Genomic DNA, 17,530 nt, shown 5'->3' on the forward strand with positions numbered 1-17,530 from the left:
TCCAGGGGACCCCTGAACCCCTACTGTTTACCCTCTTCAGGCACAAAGGTCACACAGAGGTCCAAGGTCACACAGAGTTCACCACTCTGACCACTATCCTCAATGACTTACTTTGGGTCTGGACTCAGTCTATATTTTTGTCTTTTCAGAAAAAGATGGTTTCAAAAGCTGGAAGCTTATGTGAGGCTTATGAAAATTTACACTCTGAGTCTTATTTTCTCTAAATTCACTTCCCTAGTTCTCCCAAAGCCAGCTGCTGGTCATCACATTGATTCAAATCAGGTGTTATTTGGACCTGGCTATGTTATTTATAGGAGAGATTTCATGAGCATATAGATCTGCTCTGCAGTTAGTATATAAACTGTCATTAATTAGAATAGTAAAGATGCGATGTTTAAAATTGTTTTAATTAATATGAATTTTTAAATTTAAACGTTTGGATTTTTTTTTTAAAGATGTAATCCTGCATACCATCTGAGGGCAAACTCTGAGAGGGATGTAGAGTGAATCGGGCCTGGCAGTACATCCATGCATACAGTATTGAGAAAATGTATCTACGGTAGCATCTGACTCTTGCCATATCCTTTCTCTCTTCTTACAAGTGAGGTACCTGGGCCTCTGGAACTTTCTGGAATGGGTGGAAACAAGCAGTCTGCACCTTGAGCCACACGCCCTGAAGATACCTCTCTTGGAAAGCATCGCAGGCCACTTGAGCAGAGAGGAGGATGTGAAAAGAGCCCCGGACCCTGAGAGACAGGCGAGCACCCTGTGTGGGGTCTCCTGGGTCTGTGTTACCTGATCCTCTGAATGCGACAGTCTTTCCCACTCAGCACGCTGCCCAGCAGCTCCATCACGGGGTCCTGGAACTGGTTGGTGTCCAGCCTGGTCAGGAGGAACAGCGGTAGTGAGTGGTCCTACTGCTGCCCATGGGCAGGTGGGATGAGGTCCCTGGCACTGGAGTGGCCGCTAAGCTCAGACACCTAGGCTGAGACCCTCTGCCGCCCCCTCCTCTCCATCCCAGCGAAGCCCCTGCCGAGCGACTCAGAGATCTGTGCCAGGACACCTGCGTGCTCAGAATTCTCCCACCAGGCGACTTGGGAGGTTCAGTGGCATAAACCATGGGCTTCTGACCCTCAGGGCTGTCTTCCCTGCAGCCCCCACAGTGTGTGTGTCAGTCGGACACCAGCTGCCCTCCTTTAAGGATTGTAGAATGGCCCTGGTCCTCCAGCCTTCCCCTCCCTGCCACCGAAGTCCAGAGAGTGGGCAGAGGATGACAGGCTGAGGGTGGAGTGAATGGGCGTGGCCTCTGTCAGCACTGGGGTGCTATACGGGGTGTTGTGGGTCGAGTGGTTTACCCCTGTAAGATATACTGGTGTTTACAACCCCCCACCCCCGTGCCTCAGGAATGCAACCTTCTTTGGAAATAGAGTTGTTGCAGATAACGAGCGAGGATGAGGTCATAGTGGAGTGAGGTGGTCTGTAACCCAGCGTGGGGACCAGTGTCCCCAGGAGAGAGAGAGATCGATGAGAAGACAGACACGGAGGAGACAGCCGTGTGACCTCAGAGGCAGAGCCTGGGTCTGCAAGCCAAGGACTGCCGGCAGACACCGCAGGCTGGGAAGGCCAGGAATGACCCAAGGACTGTCCCTACAGGTTTCCCAGGGAGCACGGCCCTGCTGACGACGTCCTCTTAGACTCCAGTCTCCACAACCGGGAGAGAAGAGGTTTCTGTCGTTTGAAGCCGCCTGGGTTGTGGTCCTTGGTGACAGCAACCCCAGGACGGGACACAGAGGGGCATGGGGGCGGGAGGAGCCCGCCCGGTCCTCACTGTACCCTCCTCCTGCACACCCTGCCCCTGCCCCTAGCGCCCACCTCAAGCTCCGGCAGTAGAGCAGCTGGGGCAGCAGGCTCTGGAGGACGCCGGGGCTGAGGCACAGGGGCAGGGGCGCCTCCCAGGCGCAGACGTCGGACACCTGCAGGAGGTAGGCCAGGGCGGCGCGGTGTGGGGGGCTGGTCAGCCTGGCCAGGCCCCCGCTGGCCACGGCCTCCTCCACGCTGCGGGCCAGCTCGGTGTGCTGCAGCTCGCGCAGGCAGTGAAGGACATTGATGGCCCGGGCGCAGACTGCCACGTCGGGGCGCAGACAGCCCTGCAGGAGCTCGGCCACCTGGGCCTGGTAGCCCTGGTGCTCGCCCTGGGTCAGCAGGGAGCCGGCCAGCAGTGCGTTGACCCTCGGGGACAAGAGGCCTGAGAGGAATCGCAGGAAGACGTCGAGCCGCCCGTCCTCAGCCTGCATGGCCCGCTGGGCCGCACTCCGGAAGTGTGTGAGGAAGCCCAGCCGGGGCCAGGACACGCCACCCTCGGTGAAAAGGTCGAAGATGGCCCTCTTGGAGGCGCTGCAGTAGTACGCGGCCGCCAGGAACTCCTGCAGGGACAGGTGAGTGAAGCAGTAGGCGGCCGCGGAGGCCAGCGTCTCCTCCCGCTGCAGGAAGCGGCCGCACAGGGCCGTCTGTAGCAGCACGAGGTCCACGCCCAGCACCTTCAGGTCGGGCTCGTAGAACACGTACTTCTTCCTGACCAGCCCGTGGAAGGCCAGCCGGCCCAGCGTGCCCACCAGCTTGCGGCAGCCGTGGGCCACCTGCTCGATGCGGGGGCTCGCCTTGGCCTTCTCCTGCCCCTCTCCGCCAAGGGCCACCCTGAAGTACCACGAGTAGAGCTCACACAAGGTCCTCGGGGGCCACAGCTCGGCGTCCGGGGGCCCTGGCCTCTTGCGGTGCAGGTGGCCCAGCGCTGCCCCCACCAGCCGGCAGAAGGCCGGGACGGTGCACATGAGATACAGGGTCCGGTCAGCCTGCACCTGGCTCAGGACCCAGCCCGTGAGGACAGGGTCCTCGGGGAACATCTGCTCCAGACAGGTCTTGATCTCCTCCTCGCTGAAGCCCCGGATCTCGGTCATCCGGTCCACCAGGCCCCCCGGAATCTGGCCAGCAGCTCCGGGACGGGAGGTGATCCAGACAGACACTTCCGGGAAGAGGTTGCCCCGGATAATGTTGGTGATCAGGTGGTCCACCTGGATCTCCTTCTTGGGGTCCATGCAGGCCACAGTGTTGGAGAAGTCCAGGGGCGTCTTACACTCGTCTAGGCCATCCAGGACCAGGAGGGCTTTGCTCAGCACTGCTGACGCCAGGCCCGCCTCCCCAGTGTGCGGGAAGACGGAGCGGAGGAGTCTGTCTGCAGACAGCTTCTCATGGGTGTTGAGATCCCGGAAGGTCAGGGGCAGTACCAGAGAGAAGTCCTTGCCCACCTGCCCTCGGGCCCAGAGGTGGACGAAGTTCCTCACAAGGGTGGTCTTGCCCACTCCGGCCACCCCGATGGTGATGGAGATGCGGGGGGGGATGGACACACGCGACAGGGGCAGGAAGAGCCTGTCCAGGGCGATGGTCTTGGCTGAGCACCAGCGCCCGCGCGTAGCCTCCACCTGCGTGAAGTCGTGCTCCCTCAGCTGCAGGTCCGTCAGGCCCTCCACCATCAGGAGGCTGGTCAGCCTTGGGGAGGGGCTGCCCAGCTCGGGGCCGCCCCCAGTCCTGTTCAGCAGGGCCTCCCGGTGTTTCTGTATCTTCAAGTCTGCAGGACAGAGGCCATGGGGGAGGGTGGGAGAGGGGAGGGGGGAGGGGGAGGGGGAAAAGGCCTGGGGATCCCCATCCATGGGCCTACCATTGCCACGGGGCTTCAGCGGGCATTCTGGCGTCCTGTTGGGGGGCTGCGGGGCCTGGGGGCCCTGACCGCCTTTCCCGGCCAGCAGATCCACCAGGGCTTTCACCTGCTCGGCTGGGGAGCTGGCGGTGTGGCCCTGGCCAGTCTCCCCACCCGGGCGCAATTCCTGCTTCCTCATGGAGTCGGGGACTGCGGCCAGGGGCTGTGGAGAGAGGCCTGGGCCTGCTGCCTCTGTCGTCCCGCCCAGTGGCCTGGGACAGGTGACCGAGCCTCAGGGCCCAGGTGGGATGAAGGCCCACTCTCTCCCTCCCCGGATGGCGGGCGGCTGGCCCTCGGTCTGGCCTCCAGGACGGGTTTGGGGGGGCGTGGTTTGTTCCTGGGTGGCCACAGTGGGCCCTGCTGCCAGGAGCATCGCCAGGGGCAGGGAGCCCCGGGCTGGAATCTGAGCTTTGCCGCTTACCGTCTGTGCGACACTGGACGGGCCGCCTGAGCTCTCTGTGCCGTGGTGTCCTCATTTGTAACCTGGAAAAGGGGCTAATTAGGAACAGGTCCACCGGCGAGAAGGGAAGGGTGGAAGAGGCCCACGGAGAGAGGCTGCGTGCAGTACAGTTCCAGCCCCATGGCCTTCTGGAAACGGCAGAGCCACGGAGATAGTGAGCGGACAGTGGCCGGCAGGGCTCTGGGGAGGATGAACTGGTGGAGCGCAGAGGATTGCCGAGGCACGGAAGCGACTCTGTGATACTGCAATGGTGTGTATGTTTGTCCAAAGCCATAGAAGGAACAGCACCAGGGCTGATGCTGATGCCGGTTCTGGACTCTGGGTGACCGTGACGTGTCGGTGTGGGTGACCGATTGTAACCAACATGCCCCTCTGGCGGGGGAGGGTGCGTGTTGGCGGGGAGGGGGAAATCTCAGTCTTTCCCACTCCATTCTTTTATGAACCAAAAATTGCTCTAAAAACTAAAGTCTGCTAATTTAAAAAGAAAAGAAGAAAGGAGGAGACGAAAGGGAGGGGACTACTGGTTCTCAGAGCAGCCACTCAGCTCCTTTCGTGTCCTGTGTCTCCGGGAAGCACAGGCTCCTCCTGAACCGCAGGCAGCGTGTTTTCTGCCGGGGACAGTGATGCGGGCACTGAGAGGCAAAGCCCTGCCCACCCACGTTCCCTTTCCTCCCTGGGGACTGGAGTGGGTCCCACGGCTAAAGCTGGCCGCCCCCGCGTGTCCTTCCCTCAACAAAGGCGGGCACTGGAGGAGCCCCTCCTCACCTGCAGCGGGCAGGGTGTCCAGCCCTCGGCAGCCCCTCCAGCAGGGCCCCAGGCACTCAGCAGGCAGGGGTCAGCCATCCTTTGTCCATGGGTCTAGGAGAGAAAAAAGGACGTGAGGCTGGGCAGAGGCTACACCTGCTGCCTTGGGTGGCAGAGGCAGTGGTTGACCCACACCCTCCAGCCCTGGAGCTCTCTGGGTCCAGATAGGGTTCATTTAAGAGAGATCCACTGGCTATAGCCCCCAGGATCCAACACACTCCTCTACTTTGGATTTGATTGGGCTTCCCGGGCATTTTAACTTGGGATGGATCTTTCTACCTGGAAAATACTAAAAGAAGTTTGTGTGTGTTCATTCACATCCAACTCTTTGTGACCCATCGGACTGGAGCCTGCCAGGCTCCTCGGTCCATGGGATTCTCCAGGCAAGAATACTGGAGTGGGTTGCCATTTCCTCCTTCGGGGGATCTTCCCAGCCCACAGATCAAATCCAAGTCTCCTGCATTGGCAGGTGGATTCTCTACCACTGAGCCACTTGGGAAGCGCAAAAGAATCTTGGCAATAAGTAAAAGGTATTTTCCAAGCATTCAGTTCATGGTGACACTGAAGAGTTAGTGCAGCCAACTTGAGGTAGATAGTGTCCAACTGGGCTGAACTACTTTGGGACTTCAGAAATAGGCCAGGGCAAGGCAATGGCACCCCACTCCAGTACTCTTGCCTGGAAAATCCCATGGACAGAGGAGCCTGGTAGGCTGCAGTCCATGGGGTCGCTAGGAGTCGGACACAACTGAGCGACTTCACTTTCACTTTTCACTTTCATGCATTGGAGAAGGAAATGGCAACCCACTCCAGTGTTCTTGCCTGGAGAATCCCAGGGACAGAGGAGCCTGGTGGGCTGCTGTCTATGGGGTCACACAGAGTTGGACACGACTAAAGCGACTTAGCAGCAAGGCCACGCTCCCTCTACTTCTCCAGGTCCCTTCTGGCTCTTTTATTTCATTTTTCTAAATGTTAATACCAAGGGGAAAAGAAACTGGCTAGGATACTGGTTTAAGCTGTATTAACGTGCATGGATTAATGGAGCTATTATTGAGGTTTTCCTTTAGATCCTTTGCTAAACTATAGTTTTTCTTATCTAGATCTTGCCAGTTTCTTCTTTGTGTCTAAGTATTTTTAAATAATTCTTGTTGTTGTTATGAATTTTGTTGGTGTCAAAGAAGACAATTACTTGTTGTGTATTTTAATCTCATTATCCCATCCAGGTGTTAAGTATTCCCAGGAGTTTTCATCATTTCTCAGTTAACTCTCTTTAGGCTTTTGAGGGGCTTCCCTGGTGGCTCAGGGGTAAAGAATCCGCCTGCCAATGCAGGAAACATGGGTTCCATCCGTGACCTGGGAGGATCCCACATGCCGAGGAGCCACTAAGCCCGTGTGCCCATAGCTGTTGAGCTGTGCTCCAGAGCCTCTCAGACCTTGCCTCCTGACCCTTTTGTGAGTTACAACTAGTGGACGCTTGTGCTGTAACTACTAAAGCCTGTGAGCCCTAAGAGCCCTTGCTCTGCAACAAGAGAAGCCACCGCAGTGAGAAGCCACAACTGGAGAGCCGCCTTTCTCACTGCAACTGGAGAAAAGCCCAGGCAGCAACAAAGACCCAGCACAGCCAAAAATAATGAATTATAAACCAGAAAAAAAAAAAAAAAAACCCTCTCTTCAGGCTTTTGAATGACTGCAATACAATAATTTCATCTCTTCTCTAAAAACCTAACTGTGATTTTGAACACTTTCTTTGCATGGCCAGACCTCACTGTTGCTGCCAGCAGTGTTGAAGGACAGCATCCTTGTCCGAATCCTGACTCTCCCAGGAGGAGTTCTAGCCCAAACTGTTAGACCTGATGTTTTTGACTGGTTTCTTTTATTTCTTTTTAACTAAAAGTTTTTATTTATTTTTAAACTTCTTGGCCACACCGAGTCGCGTGCGCGATCTTAGTGCCCCGACTAGGGATGGAACCCGTGCAGTGGAATCTTAACTGCTGGACTGCCGAGGAAGTCCCTATGACCAGTTTCTAATTAGTTCTCCTCTTGGGAAAAGATTCCTTCAATTCCTCATTTCTTCTTGCCATTCAGGTTAACACTGTATAATACTTGTTGAAGGTTTACTGTGTTCCTGACCTTCTGTTAAGCACTGGACTCACATCATGTTCTGTAACAATTCTCATTACCATTGTTTCTCCCATTTTATAGAGGAGAACATAGAGGTTCAGAGAGGTTCAACGATTTTGCCCAGAGATGCATGACCAGGAAGCAGTTGAATTGGACTAAAAACCATGGTTTTACTGACAATAAGATTTGTGCTGTATAATCTACCTGCCTCGTAAGGTATGTTTCCACATTTTATAAAACTTTTAGGCTTGTCTGCTAAATGAGCAAATGACTGTTTAGCGGCATTGATCTAATTGCACGATTTATTATCCTTCCTGGAGAAGGCAATGGCACCCCACTCCAGTACTCTTGCCTGGAAAATCCCATGGATGGAGGAGCCTGGTAGGCTGCAGCCCATGGGGTCGCTAAGAGTCGGACACGACTGAGCGACTTCACTTTCACTTTTCACTTTCATGCATTGGAGAAGGGAATGGCAACCCACTCCAGTGTTCTTGCCTGGAGAATCCCATGGACAGAGGAGCCCGGTGGGCTGCCGTCTATGGGGTCACACAGAGTTGGACATGACTGAAGCAACTTAGCAGCAGCAGCAGCAGCATTATCCTTCCAGTCATTCATCCAGCCACCAGATGTTCACTGGGGGCCTGATGTGTGCTGAAGGCACTGGTGATGTAACGGTGAACAATTGGACCAAGTCCTTACCTTTTGAGTGTGGTGGGGGTGGAGGATAATGGCACAAGAAGAAAATGGCAGTTAGTGCCTGAATAAAATAAACGTGCACATGATGGAGAGGGTCAGGGTCCCGGGGGAGGGCAGAGGGGATCCCGGTGGCCAGGGAATGCCTCTGTGAAAGAGCTACACGTGAGCAGAGATCTGAAAGTTGGGAGAGAGTCATGCAGAGAACCAGGAGACTAGCAGGCAGGACAAGACCCGAGTGGACTTCCCTGCCGGTTGCCAGAGCACAGTCGGCGAGCGAGTGGGCTCACCATGGGGTTAGGAGGCAAGGTCAGAGGGGCTCGAGCCCTGGTCCTCAGGAGTGTGGACGTATCTCAGTGTGTGTGAAGTCACGGGAGGGAGTGCCGTGACTTATCTTGCCTTTAAACTGTGAGCTGCACTTGTGGATTTCCTAACTTCAAACCAAACTTGCAGTCTTTTTTTTTTTTTGGTTGCTTTGGGTCTTTGTTGTGGCAAGAACTTGCATTCTTTTTTTATTTAGATTTCCATGATTTTTTTTTCCAGACTGTAAACTTTTCATTTTATATCGGGGTATAGCCGATTAACAATGTTGTGGAAGTTTCACCTGAAAAGCAAAGGGACTCAGCCGTCCATATACATGTATCCATTCTCCCCCAAACCCCGCTCCCATCCAGGCTGGCACATAACACTGAGCAGAGTTCCCTGTGCTGTATAGTAGGTCCTTGTTGGTTATCCATTGTGAATATGGTGGTGCGTACATGTCCATCTCAAACTCCTTAACTATCCCTTCCCACTTTCTCTCCAACAGAACTTGCATTCTTGAATATAATCTTCCATTATTATTAAGCTATGTATATAGCAGGGTGGGATAGCACAAAAATAGAATCATAAGTCAATAAAACATAATATAGGATCCAGGAACAAGTATATATTTATATTATTTACATAAGAAGGGATTTGGTAATGTGACAGAAATAACATTTCAAGTCAATGAATTTGGCCAGCCCATGAAAAAACATTTTTTTGAATTGTACGTCACATGAAACACAAAATTTCTCCTTAAGGTTTGAAGGACAGTTTTGCTGGTTTTAGGACTCTTGGTTGATAGTTCCTCTCTTTGAGCACTTTGAACATGTCAGCCTACTCTTTTCTGGTCTCCAAAGTTTCTGGTGAGAAGTCCGCTGATAATCTTATTGAGGATCCCTTGTATGTGATGATTTGCTTCTCTCGCTGATTTCAAGATTCTTTTTGTTTTTTGAAAGTTTGATTATTATGTGTCTTGATGTGGGTCTCTGAATTAATCTGACTTGGAGTTTGTTGAACTTCCTGTATGTTTTACAGTGTATTTCTATGTGGGAAAAAAATCAGTGTGCAAAGGAGAATTATGATAAGATACTTAAAAAAAAATAAGATATCATTTTTGTCTGGCTAGAGGATAGCTGGAAATATATGACAGAGGGATTAAGGAGGTGCTTCTTATTTTGTGAATTTCAACTGCTTGCTTCTGCTGCTGCTGCTGCTAAGTCGCTTCAGTCGTGTCCCGAATCTGTGCGACCCCAGAGATGGCAGCCCATCAGACTTCCCCGCCCCTGGGATTCTCCAGGCAAGAACACTGGAGTGGGTTGCCATTTCCTTCTCCAATGCATAAAAGTGAAAGATTTTGCTAACTGATATGTACTGCTCTCCCCTCATTTAAAAATATCATTTATAGAATTATAAAAGGCAAACACTAAAATCACATAAGTAACATAAAAGTAAGTAAAATATAAACCTGACTTCCACTCCTCAGGGGTAACCTATCCTAGTTGATGGTTGCTTTTTTTTTTTTTTTAATAAAGTAGGTGCTAGTGCAATAGGGCAAATGAAAGAAAGAAAAGACATCAAGATTAGAAAAGGAAAAGATAAATGTATGTGATCACTATTCATAGTTGACATGATTATATATATTGAAAATCCAAAGGAATCTACAATAGAATTGTTAGAACAAATATATGAACTTCAGGTTTCGGGACACAAGATCAATACATGAAAGGGATCAGTTATATTTCTACTTACTAAGTAACACTCAAATCAAAAGTAAAAATTCGAAATGCCATAAAAATATCCAATATATAAGAATAAATCTAGCAAAAAATTTTCATGACCTCTACACTGAAAACTATAAAACAAGTAAGAAGACCTAAAATTAGGGATTTGCTATGTTCATAGATTGAAAGACTTAATATTATTAAGATGTCTGTCTTTCCCAAATAGATTAATAGATTGACATCTCCATCAGAATCCCAGCAGGCTTTTTGGAGAGGGGGAAGAGAGGCAAACTGATTGTAAAACATAAACAGAAAACCTTGAAATAGACAAAATCATTTCGAAGAAGAACAAAGCCTGAGGACTCACAGTACACAGTATCAAGACTTCATGTAGGGACTTCCCTGGTGATCCAGTAGCTAAGAATCCACCTGCCAATGCAGGGGAAATGGGTTCCATCTCTGGTCTGGTAAGATCCCACATACCACTGGGAGATAAACCCATGTACCACAAGTACTGAGCCCTCAAGCCAGGAGAAGCCAGCAGTGAGAAGCCCAGCCACCACAACTGGAGAGTAGCCCCCATTCGTTGCAACTAGAGAAAGCCTGCACACAGCAACAAAGACCCAGTACAGTCAAATAATTTTTTAAGAAACTTCTCTTTAAAAAAAAGCACAAAACCTAGTGTAGAGCTATAGATATTGGTACAAGGGCAGACAAATAGACCGTGCAGTAGAATAGAGGGTCTAGAAACCGACCCACATATATACGATCGCTTGGTCATATATGATCACTGGGTTTATAACGGGGCTCCACTGCCGTGCAGTGGGGAAAGGGTGGTCTTTGCATTAAACTGTGTTGGCTAATGGGATGTTCATGTGGGAAAAAGGAACCATGACCCCTACCTCACACTATACACAAAACATTAATTTAAGCTGGATCAGAGATCTAAGTGTGAATGCTGACATAGTCAAGCCTTAGAAAAAACACGGGAGAACATCTTTATGAACTTGGCCTAGGTAAAGATTAAACAGATCATAAGATGCACTAAGCATGAAAGAAAAGAGCAGTGTTTTGGGATTCAGGAATCTCTGAATGAAATAAAATCAGGAATATCTGTTTGTTAGAAGACATAATTAAAAGGGCGAGAAAGCAAACCTCTGACTTGGACACGACATCCCAAACACATTAATTAATCAGTAAGAAACAAAAATCCAACAATAAAATGAGCCGAAAACTTGAAGAATGTCACAGAAGAGAATATCAGAAGTCATTAGAGAAATGCAACTTAAGATCACTCTGGACAAATATTTGGTAGTAATAAGGTTAAATAAGCATATTTCTGTGACCCAGTAATTTCCCCCTGAGGTATAAACCCAAGAGAAATTAATGATTATGTCCACCAAACCACAGATCAGAACATTTATAGCAGCTTTGTCCATAAAGTCCCCAAAAAATGGAAACAACCAATGTCCACCAACAAAAGGATGAGATTTTTTTGAACGTTCATATAATGAAATCCTACATAATAAAGAAAAAGAATAAGCTACTGATATCCTCAACAACATGGCTGACTCGCACAGACACTGTGAGAGAAAGAAATCTGATGCAAAAGAGACAGCCTCTGTGATTCCATTTGCAGGGGGTTTAAAATCAGGCCAGACTGATCTGAAAAGATAGAAGTGAACATGTGCTCACCCTTGGAGGTGGTTCTGACTGGACAGGGGTGTGAGGGAGCCGTCAAAGTTGCTGGACACCTCTACCTATTAATTTGGGCAGAGTACACACAGGTGTACACATATGTAAAACTCCACTGAGCTCACTTTGTGCGTGCATGCTTAAGTTGCGTCAGTCGTGAACTCTGTGTGATCTGATGGGCTGTAGCCTGCAAGGCCCCGCTGTCCGTGGGATTCTCCAGGCAAGAATACTGGAGTGGGTTGCCATGCCCTCCTGCAGGGGTTCTTCCCCGACGCAGGGATCGAGCCAGTGTCTTTTATATCTCCTGCGTCGGCAGGTGGGTTCTTCACCACTAGCGCCACGTGGGAAGCCCCAAGCGCGCTTTACTGGCTAAGTTATACCTCAATTTAGAGACGGCTATGCTAGCAGCTGTCTAAAAGTTCAAATGTACGCAAACCAAAACAAAGAATTGCTCCTGCCGCCTCTTCTTACACGAGCTGGGACACCCAGGCCTGCGTCCTGCTCTCGGTGTGATGTCAGGGTGTGGCCCAGGTTGGACACAGCCCCCTGCACTGGATGTCCAGGTGCGCTCACCGGGTAACTGACGGCCTTGGGGGGGACTGGGTGGTGGCCAGGAGCACGCAGGACCATGTGGAAGAAGGGCCAGGCTTACTGCCTCTAGAATATTGTCTGGAGCACTGTATATTTTTTTAATTTAAAATTTTTATTGTGGTAAAGTGTACCCTGGTGGCTCAGTGGTAAGGAATCTGTTTGCAATGCAGGAGACCGTCTACAGTGCTGGAGACCCTGGTTCGATTCCTGCGTCAGGAAGATCCCCTGGAGAAGGAAATGGCAACCCACTCCGATATCCTTTCCTGGGAAATCCCATGTACAGAGAAGCCTGGGGTCCCAAAGAGTCAGACATGACTTAATGACTAAACCACCACCACCAAAATGTATATAACATAAAATTTACTATTTTAACCATTTTTAAGCATTCTATTCAGTGGCATTGGGTACATTTACAGTGTTGTGAAACATCACTATCATCCACCTCTAGAACTTTTTCATCTTCCCAATGGAGACTCTGGCTCCCATCCCTCTTTCCCCAGTCCCTGGTCACCACCAGGCTACCTTCTGTTCCTGTATATCTGATGACTCTGGGTTCCTCATGTAAGTGGGATCACGCAGTATATTTGGCCCCTTTCACTGAGCATAATGTTTTCCAGGCTCATCCATGTTGTAATGTGTGTTAGAATGTCTTTCCTTTTTAAGGCTGTATCATATTCCATTTTATGGATGGACCACATTTGGTTCAGGCCTCCACCCATAGGCAGACACTGGTTGTTTCCAGTTTTTGGCTCTTGTGAGCGATGCTGCTGTGAACAAGGGAGGGCAGATTAGCAGTTCAAGGTCCTGCTTTCAGCTCTTCCGTGTGTCCACCCAGAAGTGGGGTGGCTGGATTACATGGCCATTCTCTGCAGCACTGTTTTAGAAAAGCCACTGCTTAGTCCGGCCACACAGAGACTTCACTGGTTTAGTGTAGGGCCCCTACGTGGACGTGTGGTAAAGCTGCTTGGATGATTCTAATGAGCAGCCAGAATGGAGAACCCCTGGGCCAGGGAGTGGTTAGGCAAGTGACGAAGAAGGCAGCAGGCAGGAGTGAGCGGGGAGGAAGAGGCCAGCCGCGTGTGCCTGGGAAAGTGGGGAGGTGAGCTCCCCAACTCTGGGTCCCATTAGCCACCGGCACCAGAGCAGATACTCCCTCATCAGACACCCATCCTTCTTGCCCCACTAAGCCTTGCCTACGGTTGCCAGATTTATCAAATTAAGATACAGGACACCTAGTGAAATTTTAATTTCAGGTAAACAAGTAATTCTTTTCAATTTTTTGGGGGGGTGGTTTGGCTGCACCGTGCAGCATGCAGGATCTTAGTTCCCTGACCAGGGATCAAACCTGTGCCCCTGTATTGGGAACACAGAGTCTTAACCACTGGGCCTCCAGGGAAGTCCCCAGATAATTCTTTTAGTATATGTTGTGTAATACTTGGGACATACTTAAACTTTAAAAGAAAAAACCACCTCATTGTTTAATCTGAGATTCACAATTAGTAGACTGTTCTGTCATCTGGCACCCTTTCTCGGATAAGAGCCCCCCGCAACCTGGCCTCCACCCTTGGGCCAGTAACAACAGAGGAGGGGAGCCGAGCAGGTGGCCCAGGAACCACCCCACTCCCAGGACCTCCCGGGGCCAGCAGCAGTGGCTGCTGAGGGGTGTTCTCTGCAGGATGGCCTGCAGTGACTAAAGGTGAGCCCCAGGGCTTGGGGAAGTAGGGGTCTACACTGAGAGGACAGGGAGGAAGCCTCGGGCCCAGGAGACTGGCCATGGGAGAGGACCCCAGGCCAACAGCCACTCTGGACCTGCTCCATGGCGCCTCTTCTGAGAAGGAGTCTGTCCCTCTCAGAATGATGAGCCTCGTCTCCATCCGTGGGCGCGGCTGGGTGAGGCCCCTGCAGGCTGCTCACCCAACATGAAGGCGACATTTAGGAAGCAGGCTCTGGGTAACCAATCCCACCCCACTGCACCACCTTCCTGGGTCCTCAGGACACTGGGCAGGTCTGGTGTTGTCCCCTCCATCTTAAGGGAGGAAGAGGGCTGCCCGGATGGGGCCAAGGTCCGCTGATTTCAAGCTTAACCACAGGCTGCCCTGCTCAGCATCACCTCTGCCTATCTGCAGCGCTTTCCGGCTACTTCCTGCTCCTCCCGGCGTCCTGTCGTTGGTACCTGGGGAGCTGGGCTTTGTCCCCTTCGCCCATGGTGGGCTGCCCTTGGGCATGTGTTTGTTTATCCACACTGTGATCTCGTCCTGCCCAGCAGCTCCCGGCACCCGCAGGGACACCTTCACGGGGCTGCCCCAGCCAGCCCTCTGCAGGGCAGCTCAGGCCTTAAGAGTCATGGTCCTTCCTGTCAGCTGTCTCCTCTTCCTCCCCCATCCTGCACTCGACTTACCTCCCGGGCCTCATTTCCCCAGGGAGGCCGAGACTGGGGGACTGGGGTTGCTCCATCCTGGCAATTCTGGGCTCCGCCTTGCTCCAGTGGACAGAGGCAGCTGGGTGGAGGGCAGGATGTCCTGGAAATCTCTGCGGCCGGTCAGCCGGGCCCCTCAGCCGACAGAATCTGTCCAGGGTGGGAGTGATCCCTGTCCAGATGGATCGGGGGCTGCTGACTGTGCAGGGCAGCGGGGATGCGGCCCGCCAGCTCCTGCACTCCCCTGAGCCCACCAGCTGTCACTGCAGCCGGGGCTCCTCACCTCTTCCTGTGCCGGGCTCCACCTCAACCCTCCTTCCTGTCTCATTTCAAAAGCCAACAAGCTTCACAGACAAATGAGTGAGCTGTGGCTGCCTCTGGCCAGCTCTCTGGCTTCGTCATCACCCCGAAAGCCAGAGGCAGGGGTTGCTGCCAAGGCTTCTTCCGAGGACCAAGTGCCCCTGCGGACCTGATGCTCAGGGGAAAGTGGTCCAGCCAAGGCTACAGAGGAGACAGGCTCACATCAGCAGACCTTTGCCTTTGGGGGATGGTGGTGGGGGTAGGGAACCAGGCGCGTGTGGGGCGTTCAGTGATTTGCCCAAGGCCGCACGGCAGGCAGCCGACTGGCCAGGGCTGGAGCTGTGTCCTGCCTCAGGCTGCACGGTCACCCCTCCTCCCCCAGCCTCACCCACTTTCCTTCTCTCTAGCACCCAGCAGGCACCTTTGCCTCAGCCGTGCCCCGCAGTGTCTTCCTGTCCCCGAGGCAGGTCAGCTGCGCCTGAAACACCAGGCTGTGGTGGTTCACTCAGGCCCCTGGAGGTGGACCTCAGCACACGTGCTGCCTCGATGGGGAAGGACACAGCCCAGCGTGAACGTGAGAAAAGTTACAAAGGAGGAGAAATATAGGACATCCTCTGGTGACAGACAGGGAGCAAACCACTCCATGGGAAGCCACCGACAGCAGCAGGTGATGACGTGGGGGCAGAGTGACAGGAGGGGGGCCTCAGCTTCCCTCTGCGAGCAGGTGGGAGCCAGCGATGGTTGCAGAGCAGGAGGGTGGTAGGCTCAGATGCCTGCAGCAGGCTGTGTGTGAGGGGAGGTGGGAGGGGGCATGCGTTGTCAAGAGCTGCGTGGGTGATGGAGGGGAGAGGGGAACCAGGGCGGCAGATCGGAAGTGCTTCGTACAGGGTCACCCTCCTGGCCAGCTTCCCGTCTCTCCCTCCCTCTTACGTGCGGGCTGGGTGCTGGGGGGACACACAGAGGCTGCCCTCGAGGAGCCCCTGGGGTGCAGGCAGGCAGAGTGCAGACTGGCGGCTGCAGCCTCGTCCGGCGGTGCAGCCCAGGCGTCTGAGAGCAGGCGCCCACAGGATGTGGGAACCGCAGGGGCCTGGGAACCGCAGTCACGCGGCAGAGGCCGGGAGGCTGCTCTGCTCCTCCCGCCACCACTAAGGATCCTGAGCGCGGGCGGAAACAGCATCCTCTGTGGGGATCTTGGGATCACCTCAAGTAGGCACTGCCCCGCGACTTCCCTCCCCCATCCCCCACCCACCCCCGAAGGGATGGCCCGTGGCCGGCAGGGCCAGACCCCAGGCTGCCTCCACCGGCCGCTCTGACAAGTTTGAGGCCCTCTCCCGGCTCTCCTGGGGGTGTTCGTGTGTTTGGGGTGGGTGTATCCCATGGTGGTTTTCACTCTGGGACTTTCCATCCACCTGGAGTTGAGGTCCACTGGACGGGCCCCTCCTAGCTTGCCCACAGCCTGAGGCTTCCTGCCTGCAGGCGCCTCTCTGGGGCTGTGCAGGCCCCCGGGGCCCCCTTGCCTGGGCCCGGCTCGAGCTGGGCTGTGGGCCTCCTTCGACTGCTGTGAGTGGCCCTGTCCAGGCCGAGTCCAGGCCACAGGAAGTGGAACCCACACGGGAGATCACATCACAGTGCAGCGTGGGCGTCCCGTCGTTTCCTCCGACGGGCAAACGTTCCGCTGCCTGGAGCTCAGTGTGCGTCCTTCCTGTGCCCTGGCCAGCCGGGCCTCGGCTCCCTGTGGGCGGTGGGAGACGACAGCTCTTCATCACTGGCTCCTTTTCAGCCAGTTAGCTGGACCTAGTCCCTCATGCCTGATTTGGGTTTAATTCTTTCAGTCATGCTGTCCCAGGCACCACCGACTATCTGGATGTAGTGGTCTTTCCTACAGGATGTAGTAGCTGGTTTAACCGCCTTTCCATGCTCTGCACTCAGTTCAGGCTGTGCCTTGAGCCTGGACAGGCCCACTGCTGACTCCTGCTGGCCTCCAGGGATGCCCCGGCCAGACTGCACAGGCCAGGGTCTTCAGGGTCTTTGGCCCCCAGGCCCACCTTCCCTGGCTTCACCAGCTGGTGGCTTTTTATCAACTGTAATCTCTCCCCCAATGCCTCCTTATCCACCTGGAGTTGGTAGTGTTATGGGAGTCGGGATGCCATCTGAGGAGGGAGGCTCCCAGGATCCCCATCCCCGACCCTGGACTGTGCACCTGAAGCCGCAGGGTCTCCTAGCCAGCCAGCGACCCAGGTGAGGACCTGGTCAGCTCCCTCCTGCCTGACTTCATCTCGTTCCCCTAACACAGCCCACAGGGGAGGAGGCCTCAAGCCCTTCATCCAGGAAACACATCGTAGCTTCTTCGGTCTGATCAAGCGGGGATCTGAGCCCCGGCTTCTCTCCTGTCGCCCGCCCCCAAGCAGCAGACACGGGGAAGGCCGGGTCCTCCTCTGCCTGGTCACGGATTAGGACACACAACACATGTTCAGGAAGCCCCATTTCACCTCCCCAAACGCTGCAGGCCGCTGAGGCCCAGCTCACAAACCCCTCTTCCGGGAAGCTGTCCCTTAGGGCCCCCCAAGCACTGACCCTCACAGCCTCCACCAGAGGTGGAGGTGACCAGAGGTGCCGGCCTGTTCCCACTTCTCCACAGGGCCCAGCACTTGGGCCAGAGCAAGCTTCACAAACTC

At 53.3% G+C, this 17,530-nt stretch overlaps 1 protein-coding gene across 5 annotated transcripts in view; it reads right to left on the reverse strand.

Moving 5' to 3' along the window:
• NLRC3 (NLR family CARD domain containing 3) overlaps positions 1-14,836 on the reverse strand; it is a 28,068-nt gene extending 13,232 nt beyond the window's left edge. For 4 of the 5 annotated variants that reach the window (XM_005224650.5, XM_002697946.7, XM_059881668.1 and 1 more), the window contains exons 1-6: positions 14,538-14,836; positions 4,977-5,069; positions 4,173-4,234; positions 3,713-3,914; positions 1,873-3,622; positions 796-882 (exon numbers count right to left, since the gene is read on the reverse strand). In XM_005224650.5, the coding sequence (XP_005224707.1) occupies positions 796-882; positions 1,873-3,622; positions 3,713-3,890 (2,015 nt within the window). In that variant the 5' untranslated portion in view covers positions 3,891-3,914; positions 4,173-4,234; positions 4,977-5,069; positions 14,538-14,836. Of the gene's footprint in view, positions 1-795; positions 883-1,872; positions 3,623-3,712; positions 4,235-4,976; positions 5,070-14,537 lie in introns of all 5 variants that reach the window. The other variant, XM_059881667.1, reaches the window with a different exon arrangement.
• Positions 14,837-17,530: the final 2,694 nt, after the last annotated feature.

Source organism: Bos taurus, chromosome 25 (assembly GCF_002263795.3).
Source record: "Bos taurus isolate L1 Dominette 01449 registration number 42190680 breed Hereford chromosome 25, ARS-UCD2.0, whole genome shotgun sequence".
Lineage (NCBI taxonomy): Eukaryota > Metazoa > Chordata > Mammalia > Artiodactyla > Bovidae > Bos > Bos taurus.